This window comes from Neofelis nebulosa, chromosome 4 (assembly GCF_028018385.1).
Source record: "Neofelis nebulosa isolate mNeoNeb1 chromosome 4, mNeoNeb1.pri, whole genome shotgun sequence".
In the NCBI taxonomy this organism is placed as follows: Eukaryota; Metazoa; Chordata; class Mammalia; order Carnivora; family Felidae; genus Neofelis; species Neofelis nebulosa.
The window spans coordinates 13,138,614-13,157,486 of record NC_080785.1 but is presented as its reverse complement, the minus strand read 5'-3'; the positions used below and the strand labels follow the sequence as shown (position 1 = coordinate 13,157,486).

At 42.8% G+C, this 18,873-nt stretch overlaps 1 protein-coding gene across 1 annotated transcript in view; it reads left to right on the top strand.

Moving 5' to 3' along the window:
- The window catches only part of MGAM (maltase-glucoamylase), a 92,269-nt gene that overhangs the window by 34,356 nt on the left and 39,040 nt on the right, over window positions 1-18,873 (top strand). Inside the window, exons 11-24 of the mRNA XM_058724037.1 lie at window positions 756-887; window positions 1,051-1,167; window positions 3,113-3,226; window positions 4,319-4,403; window positions 5,986-6,103; window positions 7,225-7,396; window positions 8,939-9,055; window positions 9,608-9,762; window positions 11,072-11,156; window positions 11,898-11,954; window positions 12,459-12,583; window positions 15,857-15,945; window positions 16,611-16,660; window positions 18,136-18,303. Of these exons, the coding sequence (XP_058580020.1) occupies window positions 756-887; window positions 1,051-1,167; window positions 3,113-3,226; window positions 4,319-4,403; window positions 5,986-6,103; window positions 7,225-7,396; window positions 8,939-9,055; window positions 9,608-9,762; window positions 11,072-11,156; window positions 11,898-11,954; window positions 12,459-12,583; window positions 15,857-15,945; window positions 16,611-16,660; window positions 18,136-18,303 (1,584 nt within the window). The remainder of the gene's footprint in view (window positions 1-755; window positions 888-1,050; window positions 1,168-3,112; window positions 3,227-4,318; window positions 4,404-5,985; window positions 6,104-7,224; window positions 7,397-8,938; window positions 9,056-9,607; window positions 9,763-11,071; window positions 11,157-11,897; window positions 11,955-12,458; window positions 12,584-15,856; window positions 15,946-16,610; window positions 16,661-18,135; window positions 18,304-18,873) is intronic.

The following is an 18,873-nucleotide window of genomic DNA, read 5'->3' as shown; positions in this document are numbered from 1 at the left end:
TTATTTGAATTCTCAAAGGATTTCTTTCCCTAGTTTAAGTGAGCAAAAGTGCATAGTACATACACATGATAATAGCATATTTTTATATTTTGGGTGGTCACATCTGAATGTATCTGGTATATCATGGAGAGTGAGGTTTTTCAAGAGTGAGGTTTTGCAATGGGAAAAACCCAGTAGTGTCTGGAATAACACTCCTCTCTCCCCAACCCCAGATACATACGTCCTAGAGCAAGAGTCCATTTCATTCCGGGCTCCACTATTTTCATACAGGCCAAATTAGGAAAAAATAGGTGCCAAAGAAAACTTGAATTACGAGAGAAGCAATGAAACAAAATGTGGGGCAGTACAATGTGGGAGACATGGGACAGACAGCCCCTTCTTCCCCCTTGTCTTGTGGATGGCGTAGGATATAGGTATGGATATGTTTTTGATAGCCTTAGTGATTTGTTGTAATTGTTGTGGCTTGTTTGTTAGAATGGCTTTTAAGGCCAGAGGGCCAGGCAGCAAGGTCAGATGATGCAGTTAACCTGATTCCAGGGGTGGGAGTCAGGTCTTAGGGAAAACAATGGGTCCTCTGTTTTTGAAATTACTATTGGAGGAAAAGCACCTAGATGCCAGGGACCGATCCAGAACCCGGTGCAGGGCACAGCACAGAGTCAGTGTGTATTGTGGATAATAACAATGATAATAGGACTGAGTCATTCGAACAGGGAAATTCCTGAGCACAAGGTTGTGGACTTTGTGTATTCTTTCAGGATGTTCAGCATGCTGATATTGATTATATGGACGAGAGCAAGGACTTCACTTATGACCCAGTAAATTTTAAAGGCTTCCCTGAGTTTATTAAGGAGTTACACAATAAAGGACAGAAATTGGTCATCATTGTGGTACGTGCCACCCTCTTTGTCCTCCAGGTCAGGTGCTTGCTCTTCCTTGTCGTTACATCCACCTCCCTCTCCACCACCCACCCCCCCCCGCCCCAATTCCCAACCTCCTTTCTGTGCCTCAAGCTTGAAGCTGGGTCCTTCATTGTATTTTTCCTCTTCTTAGGATCCAGCCATCTCCAACAACTCTTCCCCAAGCAACCCCTATGGCCCGTATGACAGGGGTTCAGATGCGAAGATATGGGTGAATGTTTCAGATGGGGTGACTCCGCTCATTGGGGAGGTAATTGAATGGGGGATATGGGGGCTGGTGCTGGCACAGGGGCTGTGGCAGTGTGTGTGTGTGTGTGTGTGTGTGTGTGTGTGTGTGTGTGTGTGTAGTTGTCTTGTTGGACACTTTCAGATGCCTTATACACATGGTGGGGATAAACTTGCCCCTGTCATCTCATCCCCAGACACCTACCAGCCATCTCACTCATGCATTCCCCTCACAGCCAAGTCCTTTAAACAATAGCCTGCACACTGAATACCCTGTCCTCACCCTCACGCCCCTTCCCTCTCCAGCTGACTGTAGGTGGCTGTCCTCCCCTCCATGTCACTGGTGCTGCCCTGATGGATACCGCCACATACCTCCTAACTGCCAGATCCAATGGAACCATTTCATTCCACTTTGTACTCTGTTTCTTTGTAGTATTTCACCAGTTTGACTACCTCTGCCTCAAACTTTTACTCGTCCATGTTTTCACAAGGGTGTTATCTGTTGGTTCAATTCCTTTCTTTTTTTTTATTTTAGAGAGAGAATGTGAGTGAGAGCATGGGAGAGAGAGAATCTTTTTTTTTTTCAATTATTCTAAAGTTTATTTATTTTGAGGGGCGCCTGGGTGGCGCAGTCGGTTAAGCGTCCGACTTCAGCCAGGTCACGATCTCGCGGTCCGTGAGTTCGAGCCCCGCGTCGGGCTCTGGGCTGATTGCTCGGAGCCTGGAGCCTGTTTCCGATTCCGTGTCTCCCTCTCTCTCTGCCCCTCCCCCGTTCATGCTCTGTCTCTCTCTGTCCCAAAAATAAATAAAAAAATGATGAAAAAAAATTTAAAAAAAAAAAAAAAAAAAAAAGTTTATTTATTTTGAGAGAGAGAGAGAGAGAGAGAGAGAGCGCACACATAAGCAGGGGAGAGGCAGAGACAGGGAGAGAAAGAATCCCAGGCAGGCTTTTTGCTGCCAGCATGGAGCCCAATGCAGGGCTCGAACACACGAACTGTGAAATCATGACCTGAACCGAAATCAGGAGTCAGATGCTCAACTAACTAAGCCACCCAGCACCACCTCCCTCCCCCACCCCCCTCCCGAGAGAAAGAATCTTGAACAGGTGTCACACTCAGTGTGGAGCCCGATGCATAGATCATGACTCTGGGATCATGACCTGGGCCGAAATCAAGAGTTGGATGCTCAACCACTGAGCCACCCAGGTGCCCCTCTGCTGGGTCACTTTGTTTTTGTTTTTGTTTTTCCTGCTGGTTCTCTTCTACTGCTTCTGTTGACCCTGTGTCAGAGAGAAAGCAGATAGCAGGGAATACAGAAGAGGAATTGATGCTGCAAACCCACAACTTGTAACAGCTCAGTTGACATTTCAATGGGACTCTCCCACATTTACCATCCTGGGCCTGGGCCTAGACAAAGTGAGTGGGAACGGTGAAGCAGAGGTCAGAGGTGAAGATTAATGAGATAGATGATGCTGGGTCCATGGATTCAATCATTTAGGTTTTAACCATTTTTTATTATTTATCTATTTATTTAATTATAATTTTTTAATTCTTATTTATTTTTGAGAGAGACTGAGAGTGTGTGAGTGGGGGAGGGACAGAGAGAGACACACACAAAATCCAAAGCAGGCTCCAGGCTCTGAGCTGTCAGCACAGAGCCCAATGTGGGGCTTGAGCCAAAAACTGCAAGATCATGACCTGAGCCAAAGTCAGACACTTAACTGACTGAGCCACCGAGGCGCCCCAAGGGCTTAACCATTTTTTAAAATGTGTTTTTCCACAAGTGACCAATCACATCCTCCTGATGTTTACTCTAAGTATCCAGAGTGCTTCACATTCCTAACTGGAAAGAACCTGTACCTGGACACCGTGATTGCCATGACCACATTAGGAATCTCTGCAAAGTGCTCTATTTTACTCTATATTCATTTAATTGACTCTGATCAATATTTTTTTCTTTTTCTCCTCTAGGTCTGGCCTGGAAAAACTGTGTTTCCTGATTATACCAACCCCAACTGTGCTGTTTGGTGGGCAAAGGAATTTGAGCTTTTCTACAAGCAAGTGGAGTTTGATGGAATCTGGATTGTGAGTTCTTAATATTTTGAATATTTGGTGACTAATGTTCACACGGCATGTATCTATATCATTGAGTCAAGGAACACACTGGGAATAGGAAGAAAGGAAAGCACATATGGCAATAATTCTAATATTCCCAATCCTAGTACGTAAATAATCTTACCAAAACATGTAGCTTAGGACCTAAATCAGATCATTAGATCTGGAAGTAAACTCAGAAACTTGTTTTTTATTTTCTGAATCCAGCTCTTCTTTTAAAAAGGAATGAGCTGAATGAAGTAAAAATAGGTCATAGATGCCTTACGTTGTCACAAAGTACACAGATTGTTTGATTGCCAGTTTGGGGCTCTTTCATTTGGACACGTTGGACAAATTGGCCAGAACCAAAGCACCCAGGTGCATGACCAAACTATGGCTGTGGTAAGGACAAATGTCATGTATAATACCAAAGGAAACCAAATGCAAAGCAGCAGATGTTCAGCAAAACTGGGGGAGCTCTAGAGCTAAACTTTTTTCTATTTATAAGAGAAATGTAGAAAATTCTAACAATACGGAACGCTAAAAAGATGACAGCAAAAACCCTCTAAGATGTTGTCAGCCAAAGACATCTATCATCGACATTTTGGTGTGTGTCTTCCCGGACAGCTCACTTGCCCATCTGTTGGCACAGGCTCTCCCCCTCACTGTCTCCAAATAGGTATTTGTGTGTGTGTGTGTGTGTGTGTGTGTGTGTGTGTGTGTGTGTGTATTGATATGTGTGTGCATTTGTAACTATATTTGGATATATAGAGAATGTGTAAGTTGATATATATGGAATCATATAAATTGAAATCTTTTTTTGCCTAATGTTTTTGGAAATCTTTCATTTTTTTTTGTAATTATAGACATACAGCATTTTGAAGGGATTTTGATTACCTTCTCTGTGAAGCCTTCAATGGGTAGAGAAGACAGGATCATCTATTTCCCTCCATGTGCATAAGGACCTCTTCAAAGACAAAATATCTGGAATCATTTCTCTGAATCCTCAAAAAAAGGGGAAGGCAAACATCAGTACAACATAGTTACTTTTCCTTAGTGGTAGTTTTGTTCTTTGTTTTGTAGGATATGAATGAAGTTTCCAACTTCGTCGATGGTTCTGTTTCAGGATGTTCCACAAGCAACCTAAATTACCCCCCATTCACTCCCAGTAAGTCTTGGTGGTAGTGTGATTAAAGTGGCGATGCATAGTTGGCATTTTTAATTCATAAGGATAGATATGAACAGCCTGGCAAGGGAGTTTGGACATAAATCTGCATAGGCAGGGGCTAATGTGGGTAATATATACAGGAAATTAGGAAAGAAAAATTGAAGCACTCCATCCTTTCCTGAATAAGGTATAAATTTGAAGGGGGCCATCTAGTCTTTCCACCTAAAGTCTGAGCTGTTTCTAGGGGAAGGTCAAGAGAAGATACAGTGCAGAAGCCAGAGGCTAGTGGTTAGTTTGTGTTGCTCTCGAGTGCATACGCCCGAAGGTCATCAGGACTTAGCAGAGAGAGACCAGGTAACCAGGCTTGGTCTGTGGATGACAGTGAAGTTTGGTGACTTCAAGAGTGTGAAGAACAGACATGAACCATAAGGACGAAAAAAAGCCAGAACCCATGGCCTTGAAGGTCAAAGTCAGAGTCAGTGAATATGATGCTGGTGAGCTCTGATGGAACTTTGAACACCACCATCGCTCAGGGTATGGCCCCAGAATTATGGCATTTATCATAGTTTGAAGAAAGCTAGAGGCTCACAGACACATTTCATCTTGATTAAGGGAAGAATGAGGTGCTAGCATTATAGTGTCTTAGGAATACTTCCAATCTGGTGAGAAAATGGGAAAATGGGGCTATCTGGGTGACTCAGTCGGTTGAGTGACTGACTCTTGATTTTGGCTTAGGTTGTGATCTCATTGTCATGAGATCAAGTTCTGAGCTGGGTGTAGAGTCTGCTTAAGATTCTCTCTCCCCCCTCTCTCTTTGCCCCTCCCAGCTCGCTCTCTCTCTCTCTCTCTCTCCCTCTCTTTCAAAAAAAGAAAAAAGAAAAAGAAAAAAATAGGAAATTGGGGCAGATGGGCCAGGAACTTGGGTGGGGGAGCTACAGAGTTAGCACTTCATTCTTTTGGTGACAGAAACTATTTATGTTTTAGTCTAAGGGAAATATGATAATCAAATGGTTTTAGAAATATTAATCTGACATTAGTATGAGTATGAATTAGAAGATCAGTCGATTGGAAGTAAATAAGTTATTAAGAAACCATTGCAGTAGTTAAGATGCAAAGGTAATTTGGATCAGAGTCAGAATGGTACAATGGGAGCAGAAAAGAACGGGCGCATGAAAGAGATTGGGGAGTCAGCCTTCATACTATCTTGTCTGAAGACAAGGGGTGAACAATGAATTTACTCTTTCATCCAATATTTCTGTTCTCGAACCACATAATTTGGCTCGGTTTGAAGAATTCAGATTCACTCTCAAATCTAATTGAATCCTCTGGCTTCCAGATGCCTGCCTGTAGTCACATGAGCACCCGGGGTGGAAGAATGTGCATGGGTCGGCACAATTTATTTATATATCAGAGAAACTACTGCAAATGTATAACCCTCTGGTAGTGAGGAAGTGGTGTGATCATTTACAGGGTGGCCACAATAAGCCCCGCCCAGAGTGCCACCATTTCAGGTTCTGCAGTAGTCAAGGAGCAGGGAACGTGCATCTCAGGCTCTCATTGACTGCTCCCTCTTTTGCCCCAGGAATCCTGGATGGGTACCTGTTCTGCAGGAGCCTCTGCATGGATGCAGTGCAGCACTGGGGCAAGCAGTACGATGTCCACAATCTGTACGGCTACTCCATGGCGATTGCCACCACACAGTAAGGCCCCTGTTGCTACGACTCAATACACCATGAAATTATTGATCGCGTTAGGTGCCAGCTGCCAGGGTGTTGTTTTTAAAAACTCTGAAAGATAAATATGGTTATTAATACTGAATGAATGGAGAAACCACCTGGCCCATAGGGAAGAAGAAATCTGATAAATATTTGTGGAATGTATAAAATAAGAGAATGGATGAATAAATAAATGAATGAATGGATGGTTGGAAGAAATAAAGAGAGGTGACTTGACCAAGGGCAAATAGTTGATACATTGTAAAAGCAAAATTTAAACTCAGTTTTGCATGAGTCCAAGGTCCATCTATTTTCCTCTGTGCCACACTGTATAGACAGGAGGGGATGTGCCTCAGGTTTTTAGATACTGGCTTAGCATCCTTATACATTGCTGTGTCCACCTTTGTGTATAGACTCAAATTCTACAGTGAGGAAAACGTCCTGAGAATTGACTGCACTTATTGTAGCTATGGCATCAGGAAGCCAGACTGAAACCACATTCAGTCATTAGCAAAGTCATAGCATAAGTTTAGCCTTCTTGAAAGATGTTTAAAATATTATAGAGTGAGTTTTTAATATATGCATAGACTTCTAAAATATAGATGATATATATTTATAGTTACTTATAAAAGTACACACATGCATCTATACATTTAAAATGTCTTTATACTACAAAATTACGAGTGAAGTGTTTCTACTTTAAAAGAATTTAAGTTCTAAAAGGCTGTTCATAAATTCATTTTTGTGTATGTTTAAAATCACACAGTGTGAAAGATCCATGGACATACATCTATGTAAAGGTAGATTTCACCTTTGTTCCATAAAAATTGTATACCTCTAGTTACTAGCCTTTTCGAGGCTGCTTTAAAAAATCTTGGGCATTATGGATTTAATAATGTACATAAAACACCTTAAGACAAAGCAAAACAAAATGTAAACATACGTAAAGGTGCAGCCTACTTCCACAGCAACTCTGACCCTACTAGGAAGGAGCTGAAAGAGAATGAGGTATGAACTTTTGAGATCCTCGGCATTATCACTGTATCTGCTAGGTTGAGACACGCTAAGGTCACACACTGACTACTTAAGCATTTCTCCCCTTCTAGAGCTGTCAAGACTGTGTTCCCTAATAAGAGAAGCTTCATTATAACCCGTTCGACCTTTGCGGGATCTGGCAAGTTTGCAGCCCATTGGTTAGGAGACAACGCAGCCACCTGGAATGATCTCCGGTGGTCTATCCCTGGCATGCTCGAGTTCAACCTTTTTGGTATCCCAATGGTGAGTCCACGTCCCAACCTCAATTCCCAGAAAGACTCATCCTAGAAAATTTTCAAAGTGTAAAGCTCACCTCTCCTACCCTTCCTGGCCCAGGGATTTAGTGTCTTGAGAACAATGGCTTCATCTACATCAGTATGACTCTGATACTACAACATTCTTTCCTGCACTATCTTATTAGGATAGAAAGTACAACCTTGAAGTGATATCATTGGAATATTTTTAAAAAATTTTTTTTAACGTTTATTTATTTTTGAGACAGAGAGAGAGAGAGAGAGAGAGCATGAACGGGGGAGGGGCAGAGAGAGAGGGAGACACAGAGTCTGAAGCAGGCTCCAGGCTCTGAGCCATCAGCCCAGAGCCCGACACGGGGCTCAAACTCACGGACCGCGAGATAGTGACCTGAGTTGAAGTCGGACGCTTAACCGACTGAGCCACCCAGGCACCCCCATTGGAATATTTTTCTATCAAAGTATAATATACACGAAAAAGTACACATATACTTAAGTATACAGTTGATGAATTTTACAAGCTGAACACATCTGTGTATCCAGTACCTAGACGAGAAAACATGACATTGCCAGGTCCCTAGAGGTGGTTTTGACATCTTTTAGTTAAATTCAACATATATATTTATGGAGCTCTTACTGTGTGCAAGGTATTAAGGTAGGTATGCATGGTGAGGGGGAGAGAAAAGCATAAATATAGTAACAGAAACACCTTCTATTTCCCCTGAAAGTTTACAAATTTTACATATATTTTATATATATATTAAATTATGAATGTTTGTATGTTTATATAAATTTATATGTATATAGGTAAGCTAGGGACATATAAATTAAATGTTGAGGGAGATCCTGAGAAAGAGACTTACTAATCCTGACAGAATTACAAGAAATAGGGAGTCAAGGAAGGGAGTCAGGAGAAACTTCATGCAAAAGGTTGCACTTGAGTTTTCCCTTGAAAAGTGGGTTTATGTTATCAGACTAATGGGAAGGTCATTTTCAGATTGAGAAAGAAACAGGAGGCAGAGCAGTAAGGGGGCGATTGATGTGGCTCTAAGGATTGGTTTGTAGGACTGGAGTGGTAAGTGATGCTAGAAAGGTATGTTAGAACCAATTTTGAGGAGCCACCAGCTCAGCTGTATGGAGACCCTGGAAAGTTTTGAATAGGTGAGTGATGGAACCCGATTTAGGCTTTGGAAAGTTAATTCTGATAGTGGTGTGGTCAAAATAATAATATCAACAGTATTTCTCATTCTGTTCATCAAAAAACTGTTGCATGTCAACTGTTTTACTTACAGTATCCACACTACAGAATCTCATAAAACTCCGTGTAGCTAATTAACGGCCACTTTAACACAGGGAGGACGCTGAGGCACAGAAGGGTTGAGTAGCTTACAGTCATCTGACAGTAAAGAGTGGACATGGGATGTAACCCATTTCAGATCACGCTATATAAGCCTTCTCTGTAAAAGTTGGCAAAGTTCAGTGGGAAGCAGGATGATGGAAGTGAGGTGTACATTCTGTCTGTGTGTCCCTCCAGGTCGGTGCTGACATATGTGGCTTTGCATTGGATGCCCCTGAGGAGCTCTGCAGGCGGTGGATGCAGCTGGGAGCGTTTTATCCATTTTCCAGGAATCACAATGGCCAAGGCTACAAGGTGAGGCTCCCAGGAGACACGATAAGTTTGGCACACGTTAGAGCTGGGTCTGTCCGCATCCTCGCCAAGACATCTGTTGAGCCGACCTTCTACCTGGTGCTTCACTTAGCCTAATTTGCAATTAACCAGGACCTCCGAAGATGCGCCATTAAAATGCCCTGCTGTCACAGACTCTGCTATTTGCACTGCAGCAGTCAGAGAGATGGCGAGTCTGTGAAGGTCTTTATCAAACGTCTGTACGTTCAATCTACATTGCTCATTTTGTAATGAGAATCAAATGGGGGAACTACTTAAAAACTATTGAAAAGGCAGTCTGCTGCGAGAACTGTCCTGAGCGTGATGGAGGTGGACAGGCTGCAAGGTGAAGAAGGGCACTTACTTGGTGAAGTGATCTCCCCCTGCCACCCGTACCACTCAGAGGCGAAGCTGGTACCCTAGGCCCCGGGTCTTTCAGGAACAAAACTCTTGGTTCTGATGAATGGTGTCTGGAGTTCTCCAGTTGCTTCTGTCATTCTAAGCTGGATCATAATCGCAACCTTTCCTTGCTCCCAGGCCCAGGATCCTGCCTCCTTTGGAGCTACCTCCCTACTGCTGAATTCCTCCAGGCACTACCTTACCATCCGCTACACCCTGTTACCCTACCTCTATACCCTCTTCTATCGGGCCCACAGCCGGGGGGACACGGTGGCCAGGCCCCTTCTGCATGAGTAAGTTACCCTAATCCAAAGGGATTTTGCTTTTTTTAATTTTTCTTAATGTTTACTTATTTTTGAGAGAGAGAGAGAGAGAGAGAGAGAGAGAGAGTGCAAGCAGGGGAGGAGCAGAGAGAGAGAGAGAGAAGGAGACACAGAATCTGAAGCAGGCTCCAGGCTCTGAGCTGTCAGCACAGAGCCCAATGCAGGGCTCAAACTCATGAACTGTGAGATCATGACCTGAGCCGAAGTTGGTAGCTTACCTGACTGAGCCACTCAGGCGCCCCCAAAGGGAAATTTGTTAATGCAACTGGTGACATGGACTGTTTCAAAATATTGGAGTGAACAGTGAAATACTTCTATTTTTAATATAGATAGAATAGTCCATTGGTATTTGCAAGGCTAGTGCTGCCTACGTACTGTTCCCGAGGTATATTTAAGTGTTTTAGCCTGTTCCCTTGGGGATAGAACTAGACCAACATCAGGGAACTTTGGGATCTTTTCTTTGTTCTGCCACCAGTGAACTCTTTATCTTAGACAAATCATTAAAGTTCTGTCATCCTTCATTTCTTGATTCCTAGTTTAAAGGATTTGAAATCTTGAACAGGATGGTCTCTTCTGTAATGCCTTATGTTCAGGCCCTGGGATGAACTTGTCATTTACACAAAAATAAGAATTTTACAGAGGATTTCTAGAATTCCAGAATTTTTACTGCCAGCCAATCCAATGAGCATCTCCAACTTAACTCTACAAAAGGGCACGGAACAGTCTTTCCTTGTCAAAATTCAGTGAACTCCCTTAAGTATCTGATGTTCTAGACCCTCAGGCACATATCTTCTATTATGATTATTATTATTCCTATTATTATACATTCATTATTTTGAATCAGTTTTTACCATCTCCTGGAATTCCCTGTTAAAATAAGGCAGCTACCCTACAAGAGACTTGAGTAGGATTTTATTATTTGCTATTTGTTGTGATTACATCCAGTTCTTTCTTGATGGTCAGCTGAAGCTTTAAGATGTATTGCTTCACTTTCATTGTATTTAAAGGGGCATATGGCGAATAGACTTCAGTCTGGACCCTGCCTAGCATATGTCCTGGAATAAACACCTGTGTCCAACCAGGGGGAAGAAAAGGAGGGTTCACGGATTGGGGGACGTGGGTCTGTCTGCCACAGTGGTGGAGGCAGGGGTCAAGTACATGTCCCAGAATAATTTAGGGGGTTACCGCAGGCAGGCAGCCTGCATGTTTTAGACAGTTGTGGGGAGAGTTGTCAGGAAACATTGACCCAGATCTCTGTGAACGTCTCTCTGATCTCCAGGTTCTACAGGGACAGCAACACGTGGGATGTACACCAACAGTTTTTATGGGGACCTGGCCTCCTTATCACTCCAGTTCTGGAAGAGGCAAGTGACCCACAGAGGCACACAGATGGCCTCCACTTCTGTTCCTGCTGCCCTCCAAACTCTTCTCTTCCTGGAACAATTTATCTTCTTTTTATCCCAAGCCCATTTCCAGCCTCCATGGCTGAGTCGGCCCTGAAGACAGTGTGCTGAGGTTTGGGGAAATTGGGGATCTGTTACTTACATATTTTTTTCTATGAGTCTTTTTTCTTGACCAAGAGTCTAACCAGGGTAGAAGCATCTACTGGGACTCTGTGTTTAGGGACAGTCCTGTTCGTCATTACATTCTCACAGCTCCTTGAGGTAGAGGCAGAATGGAGCAGGGGACCAACACCCTCTCTAAGGTTGGATGGAATTGAGGTGTGATCTCTGCCTCTTCCTCTTAGCACCTTGTGGTCTGGGATGGTTCCTCGGCTGGAAAGGTGAGATCATGAGAGTACCCGCCACTGGGGACAGTTGGGAGGATTTCGTGAGTTAATGTAAAGCTGGAATTTTTGCCACAACGTGTATTTCAATATTATTATTATTCCTAATGGGATTCCACTGGGATTTTTCTTTGGGTTTCCAAGTTATTGCTCCTATTATTCCTATTAGAAGAAAGGCACGGTTTGATAACAGAGAAAAGAAAGGCTGTTTTTGCTCTCTCAGTATATGGTTCAGAAGCTCCCTTGGGAATGCTAAGAAATCCATCTTATACCCTTCAGAGACTGGGCCATGAAGAACAACAGTTTGTTTCAATTTCAGGGTGCAGAGAAAGTGATGGCTTATATGCCCGATGCCATCTGGTATGATTACGAGACTGTAAGTAGCTTTGACTTTTCTTAAACTCCTCATGACCACAGCTGCATAGACAGGGTCCCTCCCTGGAGACAGGAACATCTATCCATGCACCTAGGAGTGTTTTTGCCATGTTTTCTGTAATTTCATAGCATAAGTCACTTAATGTCAGTCATGATGAGATCCGGAAAAAAACCCACTTTTATATACTTTATTCAACAGTAAGATAAGGGCAAATGGCAGAGGGTCCAATAGGGAATTTCAGCTTGGTCAGGAGTCAGCTGACTTGTTTAAAACTGTCAGTTCATCTGCTGTATGTGAACTGGTGTAAATGCTCCCCCAAATTCCTAAGTGATGGCAAAACCTGTTGCTCTTAATTGTTTTTCCTTCCTCTCATTCGATTGCCTAACTAGACAGTAACTCAGCTGGGTGGAGAAAGAGGAAGCTGTAGATAACTCGGCACCTGGAGAAGAGGGGGGGCATGGATGTGCTGTCGTAACAGGTGCTTGATTTGTGTGCCTGCCTCAGGGGGCCCGAATGAGATGGAGGAAGCAAAGAGTGGAGATGGAACTTCCTGGAGACAAAATCGGACTCCACCTTCGCGGAGGCCATGTATTCCCCACACAACAGCCCGCCACCACCACTGTGGTCAGGTACAATGCGGCGGGAGTTTCCTCTAAGGGGGGTGCTGCTGATAAAGTTGGTCATTGCCGTTCCCATCTGTTGCCCAGGCAGAAGATGCTGAAGCTTTATGTGGCGCGTGGGGAGGAAGGGGATGGGGGTGGGGGGTGTGGTCATCAGACACTGTGATTTACAAGAAGTTGTGGAAGTTGTGGTTTACAAGATGGATGTTGAAAGAATTTAATCCCTGTTCTTTAACTTTTTTTAATGTTTATTTATTTTTGAGAGAGAGAGAGAGAGAGAGAGAGAGAGAGAGAGAGAATGTGAGTGGGGGAAGCGCAGAGAGAGAGGGAGACACAGAATCTGAAGCAGGCTCCAGGCTCTGAGCTGTCAGCACAGAGCCCAATGCGGGGCTCGATCTCATGAACGTTTTTTTTTTTTTAATTTTTTTTTTTAACGTTTATTTATTTTTGAGACAGAGAGAGACAGAGCATGAACAGGGGAGGGGCAAAGAGAGAAGAAGACACAGAATCGGAAGCAGGCTCCAGGCTCTGAGCTGTCAGCCCAGAGCCTGACGCGGGGCTCGAACTCACAGACCGCGAGATCGTGACCTGAGCCGAAGTCAGACACTTAACCGACTGAGCCACCCAGGCGCCCCTCGATCTCATGAACCTTGAGATCATGACCTGACCCAAAGTCAGAGACTTAAACGACTGAGCCACCCAGGCGCCCCAATCCCTGTTCTTTCTTAAACCGCTGCATTTCTCCTCAAAACACACTGACTGCTGGGGTGGTCATCCTTCCTGGTTTTCCCAGGATCACTTCAATTCTAGCACTGAAAGTTTCGTGTCTTGGGAAGCCTCTCATTCTAGCAACAGGGGTCTGTTGATCACCCTACCTGGTTGGCCAGATCACCCATCCATCGTGCTGTGCTCTTGACTCATTCATCCTCATTTCTAGGGACAACGAATCCACGTTTTATTCCCCTATAATCTCAATTCCCCATTCCTTTCCTCCCATGAGCCATTTCTTTCTTATGATGCAAAACAAGGTCCAAAAATTATTTATTCAATTCAAATCACCCTCATACCCCTGTTTTCTCCTTTATAACTGTGATTCTGAAATTATAGATTCCATCTGTACTAAAGAGGTACACAGCTCTATCTGTCTCTAAAAGTATTAGCTTATTTATTTTTAACAGACTGGGCGTTCTTTGGAAGTTAGAAACCTTTCTTTTCCTTTGAACTTTCCTTACTACCTTAATTTTTCAAATTGCAGCCTTTTTTTTTTTTTAATGATACTTCTACATCTAATACCAAATGGTTTCCTTTTCTCTAGCCGTTCAGCTTCAGGCTATTCTGCATGCTGATACTAAAATTATCTTTCCAAGATGAAGATTTTTGACTTGTTGCTCCCCTGCATGAAATCCAGACTCTTTCATGAGTAGGGTGTTCAAGGCCAATCACAATCTGGTTCCAAGTTAACTACTGTGCCTCCTGATGCATCGGAATACACGCCTATGGACCAGCCACGCCCCAAACCTTCTGGTCCTCAGACATACCCATCTATCCAACTGTGTTTGGGCTTCTGCACTTATTACCATCTCCAACATCCTTCCCCCGTGCCTTCTTAACGACTCTCCAAAGATTTCATCTGCAAGATATCTTCCTCAATTCTTCCAGCAGAGGGAGTGCTGCCTCTCCAAACTTTTTAAATACTCTTTTGTATACTTTTAATTATTTTTTGCTCTTTAGCTGACTTTTTTTCTTTCCTTAATTTTTTTTAATGTTTATTTATTTTTGACAGAGAAAGAGAGACAGAGCTTGAGTGGAAGAGGGGCAGAGAGAGAGAGGGAGACACAGAATCTGAAGCAGGCTCCAAGCTCTGAGCTGTCAGCACAGAGCCCGACGAGGGGCTTACAATCCATGAGACAGTATGATGTGAGCTGAAGTTGGACACTTAACCGACTGAGCCACCCAGGCGCCACAATCTTCTTAATATTTTAAGCATTTCAATCATAGTTACTTTATACCTTGTATTTGGAAATTCTATTGTCTAAAATCCTTTGGAGAATCCAAATTATTTTTCATTGCTTTTGCCAACTTTCTTTCATGCTGGCTTATCACCTTGTGTGTTCCATAATTTTTTTGTGTGTTTCAAATGTAGTGATCTTAAGGATTCAAAAAAAGTCCCTCCAGAGGGGATTTGGCCATTTCTTCAGTTGTGGGTCAGAACTTCTGTCACCTGAGGTCATCTTAAGCTCCCTTCAAAGACCATGTGTTGGATGGGTCTTTTAGGGTGTCTGGTGTCCTTCAGATTATCTAATCCACCACTCCTGGAAGTCTTCCAACTTTTGTGTCTCTCTTTACTTTCTGCCTGGATTATTTAGTGAATATGTTTAATCTTCCTTATAATATTTAAGGTCATCCATCAATAGAGTTGTGATCTATTTATCTTTGTGTCTCTTGGACTTGCTAACAAATGAAAGCTACTTCATACATGTGTGTTGAGTGAAAGCAGGTGATTTGGTTGATAACAGAACCTGACTTGCTCAGGGCACAGTGGAGGGCTGACATGTGAAAGAAGAGAAAACGTGAGGTCAGTGATGGGCCAATGGTATCAGGAAACGGGGAGGTAGTCCAGGAGAGTCGTGAAATAAGGAGGGATTCCACATGAAATGGCCCTTTCCCCCTCCTTCTCTATGCCCACCTACTTCACCACCTTTCTGAGTCATGTTTTGTGCTTCATACTCTAAATTATGAAGCAGAGAACTCTAGGGTTTGATTTTGCTCTCAAAATGAAATAATAATGAATAATCAAATTAGGAAAGTTGCCATTAAACTTTATTGTATTTTGTTGCTTTCTGAGTCAAAACGGTTCTTAGGCAGGGAAAACAAATATATCCCCCCAACCATAATTAATACTTCCCCTGCACGAATCATCTCTAACATTAGGCTGAACCAATTATTGTCTAAGATCTCTTTCTCTTCTAATAGTCTGTTTTCTAAGGAATAGTTGCACCAGCAACTTTTATAGTTGCTATTGCAGGGATTTTGGCACCTAAATTCTGGCCTCCTACATAGATGTGTATTGCTAATGTTTGCAGTATTTCTGTCTCCTGTGACGTTATTGATTCTAGAGAAAGATGCGCCCGTTGATTTTGCTTTTGTGCCTGAAGAAGAGCCAAGCCATTTGCTGCTAGTAACCTTTCCCATGTGAAATCTCATGGAAACATTCCCATCTCTTTTGGCCAAGTTCTCTGAGTCTTTAGTCTTTATCTCCCACCTAAACCTTGTTTCCCACAGTCGACGGAACCCTCTTGGTCTCATCATCGCCCTAGATGAGAACAAAGAAGCCAAAGGCGAACTTTTCTGGGATGATGGGGAAACTAAAGGTAGGTACTATTAGGACAACCTGCATCTGTGAGTTACATCCTCTGGCCATTCAGCCGTGGGAGAAATCTCACCAGGCACAGCAGCGTTAATCAGTCAAGAGGAGGATTTTGGTTTCAGTTGCACTGTTCACAGCTAGTGGTAGGTGGACCACAGATGGAAGGAAAACACATTTCTACCTTTTAGAATGCTTCCATCAGACAAGCAGTATATACAGGCTCTCATTTTATTGTCAACAGGCATCTGAAAGAGATGTTTTCAAGGCTGTTCCTGCCATTCACTGTAGATCTCTTCCCCAAAAACGCTTCTGTACAAATATCAATGATATGAAACATACCCATGCCGGTGAGTCAGAGTGAGACTATATTCTTCTTATGTGCCTGACTCTGGCCATGCTTCTTAGCACATTTTCCTGGCTCCAGTATACTAACAACTCTTGTGACTCAAGCTTAGGAAACAGATTCACTTGGGGCATATGCCTTAGAAGCACTTGGAAGGGAATCTTTTCAAGGGCAAGGTAGGAAGGAAAAGGGAAAACAGTGGCCTGGCCTTGGAGACTGTTTATAATCTTGCCATTCTCAGGATGTAGCTTTCAGCACAACGAGGGTGAAATCTGTTCTTCTGGGTGGGCAGGCCAGAGGTTGACTCATCTTTCTCTCACTTGCAGATACTGTGGCCAGTAAAATCTATCTCTTATGTGAGTTTTCTGTCACCCAAGTAAGTAGCATATTTTTATGAATCTTAGGTGTGAGCTTTGTCTGACAGTTAGCTCATGTATGTTTGTGTATGTGTGTAATTGTATTCGTAGCTTCATATGCCTTTATGACTGTAGAGCACATTTCCTTTTTTTTTTTTTGAAAATAAAAGAAATTTATTTTTTAAATTATTTTTTAAGGTTTTTTTTTTTTTTTAATGTTTATTTATTTATGAGAGAGAAAAGGCACAAGCAGGGGAGGGGCAGACAGAGAGAGAGAGAGACATGATCTGAAGCGGCCTCTACTCTGACAGCAGAGAATCCGATGTGGGGCTCAAACTCACAAACCGTGAGGTTATGACCTGAGCCAAAATCAAGAGTCAGACACTTAAACGACCGAGCCATCCAGGTGCCCCTATTTTTTAAGTTTTTATTTTATTATTCTTTAAATATTTTTAATGTTTATTTATTTCTGAGAGAGAGATAGAGAGACAGAGAGAGAGACAGAGACAGAGCATGAGTGCGGGAGGGGCAGAGAGAGAGGGATACACAGAACCTGAAGCATGGTCCAGGCTCCAAGATAGCAGCACAGAGCCTGATGCGGGGCTTGAACCCATGAACTGTGAGATCATGACTTGAGCCAAAGTTGGATACTTAACCAACTGAGCCACCCAGGCACCCCTTAAGTTTTATTTTAATTCCAGTTCACATACAGTGTTGTATTAATTTTAGGTGTACAATATAATGATTCAACAATTCCATACATCAACCAGTGCTTAGATGAGTGCATTTCAACTTATGCCTTAACTCCCAACATTGAATTATCCATGTTAGTAAAAAGAGCAATCATATGGATAAATCAAAGCCATCAGCCTTTTAAAATACAGTTTAAAAAAATTTCTCAGGGCACATGGGTGACTCAGTGGGTTAAGCATTTGACTTCTGCTCAGGTCATGATCTCGCAGTTCTTGAGTTCAGACTCCGCATTAGGTTCTGTGCTGACAACTTGGAGCCTGGAAACCCCTGTCTCTCTCTGTCTCTCAAAAATGAATAAGTTTTTAAAAAATTTGGGGCGCCTGAGTGGCTCAGTCGGTTGAGCGTCCGACTTCGGCTCAGGTCACGATCTCGCGGTCCGTGAGTTCGAGCCCCGCGTCAGGCTCTGGGCTGATGGCTCAGAGCCTGGAGCCTGCTTCAGATTCTGTGTCTCCCTCTCTCTCTGCCCCTCCCCCGTTCATGCTCTGTCTCTCTCTGTCTCAAAAATAAATAAATGTTAAAAAAAAAATTTTTTTTAATTAAAAAAAAAATTCTCTGTGCATATGTGTGTTTCTCTCTCTCTTTTTACTCAGGGAAGTATTAAAATAAGTTTGTACTCCTCGAGCACATGTGAGTAGAGACAGCTAAGAGGTATTCAAAGCAGTTTTGGGTATTTGGTCTAGGACAGAATATTTGAGTGCCTTGACAATCTATCAGTGGATCTTTGTGCTTAATTGTTTTGCAGAACCGCTTGGATGTGAAGATTTTGCAGTCAACCTACAAAGACCCCAATAATTTAGTATTTAAAGAGATTAAAATTCTTGGGATCCAGGAGCCTAACAATGTTATAGTGAAACACAATGGTGTCCCAAGTCAGATTTCTCCTAATGTCACTTATGATTCTAACCTACAGGTAAAAATTCATTTTGTGGAGATAGTTTATCAAGAATTTATAGCTTATGGTGGTGCTTCTTGCCAAGGTCGCCTGGGTCCTGAAGGACCAGGGCACATTCTGAGGTCTGGAGTGGGGAAGAAGAGGGTTAGGAGAGAAAAAAAAGGAGGCAGTAGACCTGAGCTAGAATAGATCAGGGAGGTACTGAGGTACTGGAATCAGATAAAATGGCCTTTCCGTCCCTATTCTTGTATTTGCCCCTCAGTCTTCTGTTCTCTCTGACTGGGACAGAAGAGCAAAGTGAGGAGTGTGGGGGACAGGGTTAGAGGGAATGTGGGTCTGGCCACTGGTGGCTGAAGCAAGAAAGGCAAAGTGGGAGGTGGGATTCCCATTAATTAAAAATTTGAAGTGCATTTTTTTTTTTTTTACTGTGTTCAGATATAAAAACTTTCTCCAACACATACATTCTAAAGAAATATTTCAAGTCAAAGAATCTGATAAACCTAGCTAATGCTGCTTATTTGGTTAGAGAATATTAAATAATAATAATAAGAAAACCCCCACCACTTTTCATCAGTTATAATGAGACCT